The 15818-nt window shown below is 49.0% G+C and overlaps 1 protein-coding gene across 3 annotated transcripts in view; it reads left to right on the plus strand.

Annotated features, from left to right (window-relative positions):
• The window catches only part of Zc3h18 (zinc finger CCCH-type containing 18), a 38168-nt gene extending 23548 nt beyond the window's left edge, over positions 1–14620 (plus strand). For all 3 annotated transcript variants that reach the window (XM_050165220.1, XM_050165222.1, XM_050165221.1), the window contains 11 exons: positions 35–303; positions 4652–4843; positions 5641–5766; positions 8337–8441; positions 8746–8889; positions 9127–9192; positions 10781–10941; positions 11046–11245; positions 11698–11791; positions 13344–13440; positions 13763–14620. In XM_050165220.1, coding sequence (XP_050021177.1) covers positions 35–303; positions 4652–4843; positions 5641–5766; positions 8337–8441; positions 8746–8889; positions 9127–9192; positions 10781–10941; positions 11046–11245; positions 11698–11791; positions 13344–13440; positions 13763–13961 — 1653 coding nt within the window. In that variant the 3' untranslated portion in view covers positions 13962–14620. The remainder of the gene's footprint in view (positions 1–34; positions 304–4651; positions 4844–5640; positions 5767–8336; positions 8442–8745; positions 8890–9126; positions 9193–10780; positions 10942–11045; positions 11246–11697; positions 11792–13343; positions 13441–13762) is intronic.
• The last annotated feature ends 1198 nt before the right edge of the window (positions 14621–15818 follow it).

Raw genomic sequence — 15818 nt, forward strand, 5'->3', positions numbered from 1 at the left:
TAATTTGGCATCTATATTTGGATTTTTAACCCAGGAACGAGAGAGGGAACGAGAGCGAGAGAACAGACAACGAGAACGGGAGCGGGAACGAGAGCGTGACCGAGAGCGGGAACGCAGACAGAGGGAGCGTGAGCGAGAACGGGAGCGTGAGCGGGACAAGGAGCGGCAGCGGAGGAAAGAGGAGTGGGAGAGAGAGCGAGCCAAGCGAGATGAGAAGGACCGGCAGCATCGAGACCGGGACAGGGACAAAGACCGGGAGAAGGACAAGGAGAAGCCGAAGCCCCGGTCCCCACAGCCACCAAGGTAGACCACCCCAATTCTCCTATCAGTGCATCTTGCCCTGTGGCCTCTTCGTAAGCTCTTGAGGCAACAGCTCCTTGCTTTTCTGGACCAGCCTGCCTATGTAGGACTTGGTGTGGTGTAGAGCCATTCACTGTGGGCTTTGTGTCTAGTTCCCCCCCCCCCCCTTAAATTGTATTTGCAGAAAGCACTGTGGTTGTGCCTCAGTTGCTTTTCCTTGGATTATTGTTCAACATTGGGTTGTTGACACTTTTTGACAGTTTTAGATGTGAACATTTGTGCGAGCTTTTGTATGTGAATATGGATTTTTTTTTCCTTCTTGATTACTTGTGGGAGGAGCTTCTGGGTCATCTAGTAACTGTCTTCAGCCCATTTTCCAAGCAAGCTACTTTCTCCATTTTTCCTGGCTCCTCGGCCCGTGGTGCTGTCACATCAGGGTGGATCTTCTGTATTTTCCGCAAGACAGCAGAGGTGGGGAGTGGAAAAGTGAGATCAAGAGTCAAAGGCGGTGTGAATATAACATTGTAAACATGAACATGCATTTTAGGCTTGCCAACCACTTGAAACAATACAAATGACTTTATTTCTATTTTTTCTTTCTCTGTGTAGCTCAGCCTTGAACTTAGGGTCCTTCCTGCCTCAATTTCACAACTTAGGGGACTCCATGCATGTGCCACTGTGCCCGGCTACTTTGTCATTCTTTCTACTCATCCCAGAACACATGGGTTTGGACTAGACTACATTTGCTATCATTGTTACCAATTCTGTGTCTCTGGGTTCACTGGTTTATGAGTATAGTCAAGTACAACTTCAGATTCTGAGTCGAAGTGTTAGGTTGTGGGAAAGCTGTGCTCCAGTCCCTCACTTGGAGTTCAGGACTGGACTTGGGCCTTCTGGTTTGGTCAGTTCATCAGTAATTTGAACTAAGTAAAGCACACAGACAGGATTTTGCTCTTGTATTTTTGTTTGGTTGGTTTTTGTTGTGGTGGTGGTGGCGGCGGCTTGTTTGTTTGTATTTGTTTTTTGAGGTAGTGTTTCACTGTATGGCTCTGGATGTCTTGGAACTAGGTATGTAAACCAGACTGGCCTTGATTCGCCACCTGTCTCCAGAATGCTGGGATTAAAGGCATGTGCCACCATGCCTGCCTGCTCTGGGTTTTGTTGGTGTTTCATTCATTTGGCATGTGTTGGCCTTCCGTGTTTTTAGAACATAGGGTGGAGAAATGTCAGTAGAAAATACTTACATCCCTAGTGTCTGGTGTTACATATGTGGGACTAGAAGAGAGGACCAGACAGCAAGTGGCAACTTTGGGAAGAGGGCCATACCATAAGAAGTCATGGTAAACCAGGGTAGAGAATACCTAGGACTTCTACTCCTGAGGCCCTTCCAGAGGGAAGAAGGAATTGCTGAGCTCAGAGTTTTTAGCCAGTAGAAGTCATCCATGTGTGGTAGAAAACACACATGATATGTGAGCATGAAGAGATGTGGTGGGTACTATCCACTGAGATGAAGGCACAGTGTATGCACTGTGACCAGATGGGACAGTCCTGGGGAAATCTGTACAGTTTCCTGGGAGATAAGACAGAGTACAAGCTTCTTGGGTGTTGGCAGATTGAGGCAGGAGGGAATAATGAAGGGAAGAACCCACATGCTGTGAGTTCCCTCTTCCTGTCTTTATTGGATGTTTAACCCTCCTGATTTTAGAAGTGACTTTCCATCTATTGCTCTTTATTCTTTGACCCCAGACTTGGCAGCTGTCCAGGTTGGAGTTCCCAGACACGTGGGGTGGCTACTTTGCTCACCGGCAGTTTACTTCCTTGTGCCACCCTTGGCCCGTGTGCTGCCAGCCTCAGCATTGACTGGGGCAGCACAGCTGACCCTTGCCCTGCAGAGGCTCCGGTAGCCTTGAATGTGCGACTGTGCTGCAGGGAGGTAAGAGGGTGCTGCAGCTGCACAGAAGGTCAAGGTCAGAGATCACCTGTGCTGTTATTTTTTTTTTTTCCCACTTTAGAGATATCTGTAAATGGCAAATTTGTCCTTGTCTAGCAGCTTCCTGCTGTAGCTCCTGGTCAGCATTTCTCCCTTTGATGCATACAGTCCTGAAACAGGCCACACACAGTGAGTGGGCTGTGGGAGCACCTGTGGAGAGGTGTTGCCTCCTGTAGTTTTGCTTTCTAGGTCTGATGGGGTAGCTCGGTGGTTATCCCCCACTAAGAAGAGGGTTCAACACAGTTTTCTCAGGGTGTCTTGGGAAACAAAAATACAGCGTAGTCACTCCTGCAGGCTTCAGGCGTGGACCCTCACCACTCAGAGTGCAGCTCATGTGCCAGCAGGGTAGTGTTAGCCTGTCGGCTCAAAAGCTTGACTACCTTCATGCGTGAGCTTGATGATCATACATGTTCTCTGTTGCTAAACTTGTTGGCAGTGGTGGACATGTAAGTGTTGTAGCTTTTTTTCTCTAAATGTTACATGAGCATTTTCTTGGATGAATTTGGTAATGAATTTTTTAATGATGGTTCATCCAATCATTCCTCCCAAAGACCCACCACTAAATACGGGGCTGTGTTGGATACCCCTGTCTAAAGCCATTAGCATTTCCTATGGTTTTATCTACATAGCCTCTCATTTGACCCTGATTATCTGTAGCTCTGACTGAGGATCAAAAGCCCCCACCCAACCCCCATCCTTCCCCATACTTATAGTCCAGATTACCACCTATTATATTTACCTACATACCTTGACTTTTTAAACTTCCAGTATTTTTATTTTCTTTTTTGGTGATTGAACTCTTGGTACACACATGCTAGGAAGACACTCTACCACTAATCTAAATTCCTACCCTCTTAAATACCTTTTAAAGGAAGTTTTACATTATTGCTATAAAACAAATACCAGATCACTGGAATAACGTCTAAAGTTGGGTGCCATATTGCCACCCTCTCACACATGGACATGGTGGACAGCCCTCCTCCTTGGAAAGCCTTGAGTCGGCCACTTAAATAAAGATGGTACCACTAATACCTAGGTTCAGATGCTTGCACGACAGGGATGAGAAGATTAAGGTCCATCCACAGCACTGTCCTTCACCTGTTCTCACTGGGACCCAGTGTCTCACCTCTGGAGGCAGTGAGACCCTCTTCCTGCATCTAATGAAGAGGGAACTCCACACTTTAGCAGGTTATTCCTCCTGTTTCCTTTCTGTGTGGGAAGGCTGCACTGGGCAGATGACCTGTGGAGAAGCTAGTGACCCTGGTGTCTGTTTCCTCTTAGTTTGGATTTTTTGTTTGTTTTATAATTGTATTTTATGTGTATGGTAATTTACCTGCATGTATGTCTGTGCACTACATGGTGTACAGTGGCCATAGCAGCCAGAAGAGGGTGTCAAATACCCTAGAACTGGAGTTACAGTTGTGAGCCACTAATGCTGGGAATATAAGCAGCTGGTGTTCTTAACTACTTACAGTCTCTCCAGCCCTTCATCTTAGTTTTTAGAATGAGAACATTTAGGAAGTATAAAGATGAAAGCCTCGATCCAGTGGCCGATGACCGGTTGATAGGTTCTCCTTCCTGAATTTCTTTATAGACAACACCAGATATACCAGGAGCCTTAGCTTTTGGATTGGGGCTGAGATAACAGCAGCACAATCTGGATTTCACATGTCTTATGGGATAGGCTTCAGTACTGGGTATTGCTCTCACCTAGGCCCTCACCAGGTACCTGCCACTGGCGGGTGACTAAATAATATCTCTGAAAGTATAAATAGGTAGGGTTTCTATTTCCGTGGTGGTAGTGCAGCAGCCTCTTTGGAGCACTTGAGGCAGTGCTGTCAGGAAAGGGAGCCTGGGGTGCTCATCCTTCCGTGCATTAATCAGGGAGTTCCCTGGCTGCAGCTGAACCAGACTCTTTAAATGTAAGGACAACGCAATGCATAGACGTAACTTTTTTAGTTAACGGGCATTTGAAAACAGTGATTTTTGTTGCTTTAATTTCGTGAGTACTGCATACCTACTGTGTGCCAACACTAGAAATAAGTGTGTTTGAACCAGGTGGACTCCATCTCTGTTTGACAGTCCAATCAGAAAGATAGAAATAAGTAATGGCACCCTGAAAGTATGTACAGTTAGACTTCACAGAAAATGGGGGTGCTCCCAGAAAAGAGTGGCTAAGATTAAGACCATTTCTGGAGGAAACAGATTAGAAGGTGTGCTGTGTTACCTCTTCATCTGATGCTTTCTTCAGGTATCCCTAAATAAACTGTCACTGAATGTTCTGGCTTTCCAGTCTCTTTCTCAAAGCAGCATTGCTGGGAAAGGGTGGCAGCCCAAGGATTGAGATCTCTCTGATTCCAGCCGTCAAGCTGAGCCACCAAAGAAGGAGACCACCTCTGTGGGGCCACAGGTGAAGCGAGCCGATGAGTGGAAGGACCCTTGGCGCCGATCCAAGTCTCCCAAGAAGAAACTTGGTGTGTCAGTCTCCCCAAGCCGGGCACGGAGGCGTCGCAAAACCTCTGCCTCATCAGCTTCTGCTTCCAATTCCTCCAGGTACAGAGGGGACCTGTAAAGACAAGAGGCTTGTTGATACGCACTGGCTGCCAGTTTTCCACGTGTGTGGTCACTGCTCAAGGACAGGACAATAGGATATTAGGTGGTCACATCCCCCAGAACATATAAAAGGAAGTAGAATGAGTGACCCAGAATGGTATAGACACTGCTGTGGCTGGCTACCGGAGTCATACATTTACTCGGGTAGGGAGAGGCCTTTCAGATCCTGTGGAAAAGGCACTAAGTTGCTGCCGGAGGAACTGCATACTCCGTTGACTGGCCATCCAGCTTCTCAGAGAATTTGCCTTTATAGCTCTGAGCTCTAGTGTGAATGCTTGGGAAAGTGAGTGGTGGGTGATAAGAGCTGTGTCTCCCTGCCTGAGGAAGGAGTTCCACATGGAATCTAGGAGGAACCTGAGGTGCTAATAGGAGCCAGAGGTGTGTGTATGTGAACAGATACAGGAACACAACCATGTGAACAGTAGGGTCAGCTTGAAAACTCATTCTGTGGCTGTGTCTAACACTGAAACTAGTCTCTTGGTTACCCAGTAACCATGGATACACCCAACCCAACCCCCCCCCCCCCCCGTCCTGGTCTCTACAACAGTCCACTGTGGGGTGATGGTGCTACAGAGTGTCCGTAGGTATCTCATGATCATCTTTTCTTACTGGGTTGCTATACATGTTTTTGTGAATGTACTCGTGTCTCTGTGTGTAGCCATGCTGTCTCTCTGCACTAAAAGAACAGTGGAGTGAAGGTCACCTTTTCACTGCCTACTCTGTCCATTGGCCCACAGGTCATCTTCACGGTCTTCATCTTACTCTGGCTCTGGCTCATCCCGGTCCCGGTCCCGATCTTCATCCTACAGCTCCTATTCCAGCCGCTCTTCCAGACACAGCTCGTTCTCAGGAAGCCGGTCCAGGTATGTCCCAGCCTGCTAACTCCTAGCAGGTACAGTGAGGACAGACATTCTAGACAGATCAAGTGGTCCTGTTTGTCTCTGTAAAACATGGCAGGATTCCTGGGTACCTGATTCCAAAATGGTTTTGGTAAACCGCACACTGAGAAGCAGTTTGGGCTGAGACGGCAGTTAGCATACACATCTGTACGGTCTCTGTTGAGTCTGGGTGTGAATATCCATCATCCTAGAAAGCCTAGGAAGGTCAAGCAAGCTTTTGTTGAATTTTCCAAATTGAAAATAGAAGCTTCCAGAGCTTTAGACAAATTCTACAAGCACATAACACTGTGCATCCAGCTTGACCTGCCCCCACAGAAACAGAATGGCTTGAGGGGCAGGGGAGTGCTCAGTTGTCAGCCCTGAACTGAGCTGATGCTCCATTGTGGACCCTCCCAGCACTGTCATCACTGTAAGCTCTAGAGAATGGTCAGAACTTTGGCATGGCATTCAGTAAAGTTAGTAGGATTTGTAGGTGGATGGCATTATCTTAGTCCTAGCTGTTAACTGATGCACATAAACACTGGAAATCCTCTGCTTTGAGACATTATCTCTAGGTATCTTTGTGGGAATAAAATGTTTTGTCTTCCCTTAGTGTAATCTGGTGTCCCTTGCAATTTTCCCCTTCCTGGCATATGGTCTTGCATTTGTTTGTTTGTTTTAGGAAACTTTTATATTTATTCGCTTTTAGAGGGCAGAGTTTCACTGTGTAGCCCTAGCTGGCCTGGAACTTGCTATGTATTAGGCCAGGCTGGCCTCAAACTCCCACCTGTCTCTGCCTCCAGAGTGCTGGGAATAAACAAGTGTACAATCCCATCTAACTGGTGTTGCTTTAGAGGTGACAATAGAGGAGATTAGAAAGCAGTTCTGAGAGTCGCTAAGGCTGTCTCATCTGATGCTCACTAATGCTGTTGTGGGGTGTGAAATAAATTGCATGTGGACCTATTTTCATGGACACTGAGACTCTTGTAGAAGCAGGAACCAGGATGCAGGTGTGTGTGGCCATCCATAGGTGTGCTGCACAAACCCCAGAGTGCAGACATTGGCAGGTTCCCTCTGCAAGTGTCAGCATGGAGGGGGGTATGCAGCAGAGAGGTGGCTATGGGAAACCAGTGGGAGCCTCTGAGACACAGATAAAGGTCATATGGGTACTGTATAAAATATGAGACTAGAGAGGTAGAGAATACAGTGGGCCTTTGGAAATTTTGGACTTTATATAGAAAAAGTTGTATGTGTGATCTTTACTCTGAGCAAGCAGCTGACAGTATGGCAGAAGGTATCAGGGAAAAAAACTCTGTGCCTATCCCATGCCCTGAGGTTGGGGCACTTGGGTCAAGGTGGCAGCTGGAACAGAGTAGAGAGGGAACGAACTCCGGGCTTCACTTTGCAGGTATTTCTGACCCTTCCTGGTAACTCCAGCACAGGAAGCAGGGAGTTAAGTGGGTCCCATTGCAGGCAGAACACAGGAGGGTCTTGCAGGTCTACCCAGGAAGTGTGAGGTGACATTTCAGGGAAATGCCAGTGGGGTGCTCCACCATCCCATCAATTGCTCAGAAGCTTCATCATCATCTCATTATTGACCATAAACTTCTTAGGTATTTTCCACAAAATGTGTGCCTTTATCAGTAACTTAGCCTCCCTAGAGACCTAGAATGGAGTCCCCACCTTGGAGCTCTGCAGCTGTCCTTTCTGAAGTTCATCATCTGTAGTAGCCCCTCCCAAAGCTGCACTCAGGAGGATAGGCTAAGAAGGGAGAGCAGTCTGGCAGACTGTCTTAGAGGGGCCCCGGGATGCACTTTTCCTGGTTCTGCCACAGCTGCCCACGAGGTGAGGCAGCAAGTGCAAGGCTCCAAGAGTGAATGCTAGGTTTCCTGGGCACCTGCCTTTGAATATGGGAGCGTGAGGAGCTGCAGAAACCTTACCCACTGCTTCCACCATTCAGCTGGAAGTAATGGGCATTCTGTGTGATGGTTTTGAGTAGGCAATATGGGCCAACCCAGCTCCTTTCATCCTCTTCACTGTCAGAGCTCCATCCTGGAAACTCCGCCTGGACCCAGCTCCCTTTCCCAGGCTCTTTGTCTACCCTGCTGACACCTGATACTTGTGTGGAAATCATCTGGTCATAATCTCCTCTCAACTATACACTCCCTTTTTATGTGATGCTGTCACTGCTTGGGGACCTCTGTGCCTGTGCCTTTACCTGCCAGCGAAGTGCTTGGGACCCTCACCAGTTCTGCCACCTCCCAGCAACTAGGTGTCTCAGACCCCACACTTTAGCCAGAGCCATATTTACCCGTTTGGCCCCTGGCTAAGGCAGAACCACATGCCCTCTCCTGGATACAAGCACCTAGTCCTGCACACAAGCACTCACTCCTTCCTGAGACTGCACGCTGCCTTTCTGTTTCCTCCTGAATGTGTGTCTTATCAGACGATGAAGCAGCTGAGCTTAAGCCTAAGTTCTCTGTGGATCAGGACCATTTCCTAGGGGGTGTGCCAGCTCCAGCCAGACTCCTCCTCACACTCTCTTTGTTCCCCAGGTCCCGGTCCTTCTCCTCGTCCCCATCCCCGTCTCCCACACCTTCCCCACACAGACCTCCAGTCAGAACCAAGGGGGAGCCGGCCCCGCCTCCCGGGAAAGCAGGGTGAGTCCTGAGCCCCCTTAGGTCGCTATGGTGCTCCACCTCGGTGGGGTCTCCAAGGCTTCCAGCCTCTTCCACTATCTCTTCCCATCCCATGCTTGGACTAGAGGTGAAGCAGCCTCCAAAGGGCGGCAGAGAAGGCTCCCAGGAGGTGGGCGGAGGCACGGGCTCAGCACCTAGACTTGGGTCCCTGTGGCACGGACCTTGGCACTCATGTGCCATGTCTGAACTGCAGAGCCCTGAGATGTGGGTGCATTGAGCAGGGACCCTAGTCCTATCCTGCCTTGACCTTGTCTCTGCCTCACAGGGAGAAGTCAGTAAAGAAGCCAGCCCCACCCTCAGCCCCACCACAGGCCACCAAAACTACTGCTCCTGCCCCTGAGCCTGCCAAACCAGGAGATCTCCGAGAAGCCAGAAGGAAGGAACGGCAAACCAGGACTCCCCCAAGGAGGTGAGCTTGTGGGTTTATGGTAATCCTGGTACAGTTCTCCTTGTTGTCCTTGGTGCTGCCTGGGAGTAGATGCTAATGAAACCTGGAGCCTAGGAGGCGGGTGCATCACCAGGGAAACATCAGGGAGCAGTGGCCCAAGCTGAAACATATCTGAGGCCCATGACCAGCCTGGTGTGCAGGAAGGCTCTGCCTTAGCAATGGCTGCCCCTGGAGTGAACTGTGCTACTTGTGTTGCAGGCGGACGCTCAGTGGCAGTGGTAGTGGCAGTGGCAGCAGCTACAGTGGCTCCAGTTCCCGATCCAGGTCAGTTGCTTGGTCCCTACTCCCTGCTGATCTTTTTGGACATAATCAGAGTGAGTATAGCCTCCCTTCACACAAGAGCATCTAACCCTAGGGGAAGAGGCCTAGACTGGTACGACCCAACTGGACAAGGTGAGGCCAGCCCCAGGTTCTCTCCACACTTTTCCTGAGGATAGACTGAGTGTTCTCTGGGCCTGCTAATCCCTAGGCAGTTGGGAGGAGCCTTTAGAGAAGACCATAAAGGATTTAGAAGATGGAGGCAGCTTGGTGTTCTTGGAATCTTGTTGCCATTTTCCCTCCATCCTCAGGCATCAGGGCTTTACGCACTTGTCCAAGGCTTCAGTGTCTGGACCTATGGGTTTTTTGTTTGGTTGTTTTTTAATTTATACACATTAGTGTACATTTATTTATGTACATTTTGCCTACATGTATATCTATCTGTATGAGGGTGTCAGGTATCCTGGAACCTGGAGATACAGTCATTTGAGAGTTGCCGTGTGGGTGCTGGGAATTGAACCCGGGTCTTCTGGAAGAACAACCAGTGCTCTTAACCACCGAATGGTTTGTGTGTTTTTAAAGCTAGGAAATGCTTGACTCTTCCATCTTTTTCCTGTTTCTCTATTCTGTGATGACCTTAGGAAGAGCTGATTGGTGTTGTTACGGGCATGTAGTGGCGCTGTGCTGTCCCAAAAATGGAACTGTCGTCTATTCTCTTGGTCCTGTCCCAACCACCCTGCCCTATGTTTGCTGTCCCTGACAGTGAAAGTGTCACTACTTTTTAGTTTTTTGAGAGAGGGGTTTCTCTGTGTAACTTCCATGGCTGTCCTGGAACTTGCTTTGTAGACCAGGCTGACCTCAAAGTTACAGAGATCCACCTGCCTCTGCCTCCTGAGAGCTGGGATTGAAGGCGTGCACCACCACCACCCGGTTACCACTACTTGTTTAATTTACTGTCATCAAATCTTTTGGTGGCAGTACTAAAGGTAAAACCTGGATGGAACCTTGCATTTTGCTCAAGTGTTCTACCCTGAGCTCCAGGGTTTGGATTTGGGGTTGAGAGACTCCCTGTGTTGCCCGGATAAGCTTGAACTCCTGGGCTTAATTAGTTTTCCCAGGAAGCTGGGACTATAGGGGCTCCAGCACACCTGCCAGCTTCCATCACACCTTTTGTACTGCTTTTGAAGTATTAAAATAAGGTCTCACTATCAAGCCCTGGCTATTCTGAAACCCACAGAGATCTGCCTCAGCCTCCCCAATTACTGGGATTATGGATTGTAGCTGTTGTGCACCATCAACTCTCTTTAAAAAGTATGTCCTTATCACCATAGGGAAGGGCTCAGTCACATTTCCCTTCCCAGCATAATGTCACCCAGTTTATTCAGTAGAGACCTCAGCTCATGACACAGGGTTCCCCTTCATTGTATAGTACCTCTGAAAGTCCCCCGAGGTCTCTTGCTCTTGATGTGTATTCCAAAAACATGGAAACTGGGTAAAGACAAGCCCTAGAGACATCCCCCTGCCATCAGCCTGTAGCCCAGCCATTTTGCAGTCAGCATGGGGCTGAGGGGCACAGCTGTGTTTTTGTGTCTAGGTCTCTGAGTGTGAGCAGCGTCTCCTCGGTGTCCAGCGCCACCTCAAGTAGCAGCTCAGTGCACAGTGTGGACTCAGAGGACATGTATGCAGACCTGGCCAGTCCTGTGTCCTCAGCCAGCTCTCGATCCCCCACCCCTGCCCAGACCAAGAAAGAGAGAGGTATGCAGGGCCCTTGTCCTGGGGGTGTAGAATCAGGGGTGAGCTTTAAACAGACCCTGTTTCACTGTTAGTGTACACAGGAACTGAGGGTTTGTCGTTAACAGGAAAATCTAAGAAAGAAGATGGAATAAGAGAGGAAAAGCGAAAACGGGATCCATCCACGCAGCCACCCAAGTCCTCTAAAGCTCCAGCAGGTGGGAAGTCCTCCCAGCAGGCAGCGACACCTCAGCAAGCAGCCCCTGGGCAGCCCCAGCAGGGCTCCTTTGTTGCCCACAAGGAGATAAAGCTGACCCTGCTGAATAAGGTGAGACCAATGGGACAGGCAGTAGTGCTTACCTGGGCCTGCTGCTGGGTTCCACCTGCCCCAAGCTGAGAGAGGCCCAGGTGTCTCAAACATGCACCAGCACAGTCCAGAGGTTAGCACCTCAGCGTTAACAGTTCATGTGCCAGTCCTGGGACAGCAGGCAGGCAAACCTGGGTTCTGTCTTCAAAGCTCCGCACATGTCTGGAAGGGCCAAGGCCTGACATGTTGGGGTCCTGCAAGGCCCTTCCCTATACAGCACAAAGGATCCTATCACATGGTCACAAGGACCACAGAATTGCTTTATTGGTGGGGCTTGGGAGGGCGGGCAGGGCCAAAAGAAGGACCATGGGAGCAAAGACCCATTCTCCAGTGACAACAGATCAACCACCACCCTCTTCCTTGCCTAACGACCACCCAGTTCCTATCACCCTTACAGTACTGTGCTGTTTCAGGCGGCTGATAAAGGAAGCAGGAAGCGCTATGAGCCATCAGACAAAGACCGGCAGAGCCCTCCAGCCAAGAAAGCCAACTTGTCCCCAGACCGAGGTGAGCCTCCCAGCTCCAGGGCCAGAAACATACCATGGGGTCAGATGAGCCAGAAGGCCCCACCTGCAGGGCCTTGACAGTGCATCTGTTGTGAGTGCTGGAGCACCTGAGAGCTCCGCCGCATTGTTTCATCCCGTGTACACAGCGTGGAGACTGGAGATAGAGTTGCATTTCACTTTTAGATAGATAAGCTCAGTAGCCCAGGCTTATCTCCAACTCATGATCCTCCTGCCTCAGCCTCCAAAGTGCTAGGATTATAGGTGTATACCACTGTGCATGATGAGAAAGTGGTTTGGTTTGGTTTGTTTTTCTTTTTTTGGTTTTTCGAACCTAAACTGACAAAAGCTGTGTAACTATTGTGCCCTGGCTGGAACTCCTTTGTAAAACAGTCTGGCCTCAAACTTGGAGAGGCGCAGAGATCCACCTGCTTCTGTCTCCAGAGTGCTGGGTTAAAGGTGTGCACCACTAACCACCTGGTGGTGAGAAAGTTTTCAAATCCTTATTTTAAATAATAGTATGGGAATGTAGCTCCGAGGTAGAGCACAAGATCCCATGTTTGACCCATAAGAAGTTACTGATAGCAGATGCAGGCGGATCTCTGTGAGTTCGAGACCAGCCTGGTCTACAAGAGCTAGTTCCAGGACAGGCTCCAAAACCACAGAGAAACCCTGTCTCGAAAAACCAAAAAAAAAAAAAAAAAAGAAGAAGAAGAAGTTACTGATAACAAGCCTCTATATGTGACATGCAGTGCACACTTGTTCATGGTGAACAACCCTTCCAATACAAACAAGAACAGGGATGAGGTGGGGGCTTGTGGCTCAGTTAGTAGAGGGCTTGCATCATTTGGTCCCCAGCATCATATCATGATACGGTGCATCTGTAATCTCAGCACTTGAGGGGTGCAGGCAGAGGAATTAGAAGTTTAAGGTCATCCTTAGCTACACAGAGTACCAAGCCATCCTGGGCTACATGAGACAGCATTAAAAGCAAAAGTCAAGGACAACAAGCGTGCATTGGTTCTTTCTGGGCAAGTTCTAACACCCAAAGTCTTAACTGTGATGAAACACCATGACCAAAAGCAACCTGGGGAGGAAAAGGATTATTTGGCTTACACTTCCACATTGCTGTTATCATGGAAGGAAGAAATGACAGAAACCTTGTGAGCAGAGCTGATACAGAAGCTGTGGAGGGGTGCTGCTATTGGCTTGTTCAACTTTTTTTTTTTTCTTTTGGTTTTTCGAGACAGGGTTTCTCTGTGTAACAGCCCTAGCTGTCATTCTGTAGACCAGGCTGGCCTCGAACTCACAGAGATCCACCTGCCTCTGTCTCCTGAGATTAAAGGTGTCCGCCACTACTGCTCAGCTTCTGGTTTTTGTTTATACACACGCACACGCACACACACATGGGGAGAAATGCTCTGATCTTCCTTCCTCTACTTCCCAGTGCTAAGATTATAGCAAACCACACCTGGCCACCTTGACGCTTTGGACCTGGGTCCTCTGGTGACCCCCAAATACAGAACAGTGGTCTCACTCTCTCCCCTGTTGGCCAGGTTCTCGGGACCGGAAATCAGGGGGAAGAATGGGCTCCCCAAAGCCAGAGAGGCAGAGAGGCCAAAACACTAAAGCCCCAGCTGCCCCAGCAGACAGGTAAGTCCCTGCTCTTATCCAGGATAGGCCATAGCCTTTAACAGTGTGGGATGACCTGGGAGGCTGTGGGAAGAACAGACAGGAGACAGAGCAGTCCCAACCCACTCTCTTAAGAACCCTCAGGCTCAGCCTTAGCACGCTGCTCAATTCTACCTTGTTGAAAGGCCCTAAAAAGGGAGACTGAGTCTCAGGATGGCCTCATAGTGGGGGTGACCAGAAGAGGCTGTGGGGTAGCCCAGGCAGAGGAAGTGGGGAGCCCTGGGTGCTTACCCCAGGGTGTGCTCTTTCTCATCTCCTCCCTCACATCTTTTCAACCCTACAGGAAGCGTCCACTGTCACCCCAGTCTAAGAGCTCCAGCAAGGTCACCAGTGTGCCCGGCAAAGCCACAGACACTGCTGCTGCAGGCACCAAGTCAGGGAAGGCCAGCACCTTGTCCCGGCGAGAGGAACTCCTTAAACAGCTCAAGGCTGTCGAGGATGCCATCGCTCGCAAGCGGGCCAAGATCCCCGGGAAAGTGTAGTAGGCCCAGCTTATTCCCTGGAGTAGACTCTTAAATGTTTTATAAAAATAGGGTAAGCGCAGCCGTTTTGGATTTTCCAGTTAATGTCTTATTTTGGCTGTGATTCTTTTTAAAAATTAAAAAAGAAAAAAAAGTTTCTCAGCTGGAAAAGAAGCCACACACAAGATGAAGATGACGCTGAATCCCAACCTCCCCACCAGACTGAACCAGCTTCTTCCAGAATAGAGTCTCCACGGACAGACAGACGGACAGGTCAGCACTGAGACAGGGAGCACAAGCTCTGAATAACTTAAGAGCTTCAAGCACGCAGGGACTGGACTCACACTCTTCTGCCTCCATCCTCATTTCTCCCAGGTGGCTTCCTGGCTGCGTGTTTTCAGCAGAGTCTCCTTTCTGGGAACAGGAAAGCCGAATTTCCTGGACCACAGGCAGCACCATCCCTCCTCTCCCCCGGATCAGAAGTATATATATATATATATTCTTGCCTAAAGTCTGATTGGGAAACATTTCCTGTCTTTTATTTTAAGCATCAAATTGTTTTAGTTGATTAAAAAGGAAAAAGACAAAAAAAAATAAGGCCAAGGGTATTGTTGGGGTGTCTGTCCAATGTGGAAGGTCTTTTTTGAGCGATCTCCTAAAATAAAATATTTTGATAAGCATTTCTGGTCCTGGTGGTATCTGCATGGGCCTGGACTTCCTCCCCACTGGACACCCATGCTTTAGCTCAAAATGGACCAAGCACTCCAGCAGAGCCCTGAGTCCTGGAGCAGATGATGTCTGTCACCCACCCACAGCCAGTCAGCCCCAAAGAAACATACAGGGGCTTATAATAATTATAAACTGTATGGCCTACTGCTCAGGCTTATTATTAATTAACTTACAATTTAACCTATAATTCTTATCTGTGTTTAGCCACGTGCCTTGGTACCTTTACTCAGTAAGGCAGTCTCATCTTGCTTCCTCTGCATCTTACTGGTGACTGACTCTCTGTCTTTCCTCTTCCCAGAATTCTCAATCTGGTCACCCTGCTCATACTTCCTGCCTGACTACTGGCCAATTAGCATTTATTAAACTAATACAAGTGACAAATCTACAATATACAAGAGTATTATCTCATAGCAAGCCAGCCAGAACAGACTGCTTGAATCTCCATGCCCTGGAGTGTGTTAAGCCTCAGTTTTCCCATCCTATGTTAAATGAAGAGCAGCCCAGCTCTTGTGGTTGACTTCTTTTGGAGTGAATAGGTGTCTCCCTTCCTGCGGAGAGCCCTGGCTAGGCTGACCCCAGCTATAAGGTCATTTGTCACTCTTGATTTGAACATGAACATATCGCCTGGCCCTGACCCAGGCATGTGTTCAGGTCCAGGATGTGCAAAGCCTAGACAAGAGTGGGACACTCCAGTGTCCTCTATGCATTCACTACTCTCTGTGAGAGTCCTTTAATAAGGCCTGCCCAGTGCAGACAGCTCCAGAGAGGCCAGCGCCACAGTGCCTTCCCAGACAACGTTCCTGGTCTTGTGGCAGCCCCACCTTCCAGGAAGTACCATGCCTAAAGCCCCCAAGTTTGAAGGAGGCCAGAGGACAACCTCAGGTGTATTTCTGAGTAATGCCTTCTACCTCTTTGGTGACAGGGTCTCACTGGCCTGGAGTCCACCAATTAGACCAGACTGGCTGAACTCTTAAGTCTTGGGATCTCCTATCTACCTCCCCAGCACAAGCAGCGTTTTACATGGGTTCTGAGACTTGAACTCTGATCCTTCCTGTTGGCAAGGGAAGCTCTACCAGCTAATCTCTCCCCAAGCTCTGATTTTCACCCAGGGAAGTCCAGTATAAACATTCCCAATAGCCTTGCCACCGG

This window comes from Alexandromys fortis, unplaced genomic scaffold (genome assembly GCF_014885135.2).
Source record: "Alexandromys fortis isolate MF-2015 unplaced genomic scaffold, M_Fortis_MF-2015_v1.1 scaffold_165, whole genome shotgun sequence".
Lineage (NCBI taxonomy): Eukaryota > Metazoa > Chordata > Mammalia > Rodentia > Cricetidae > Alexandromys > Alexandromys fortis.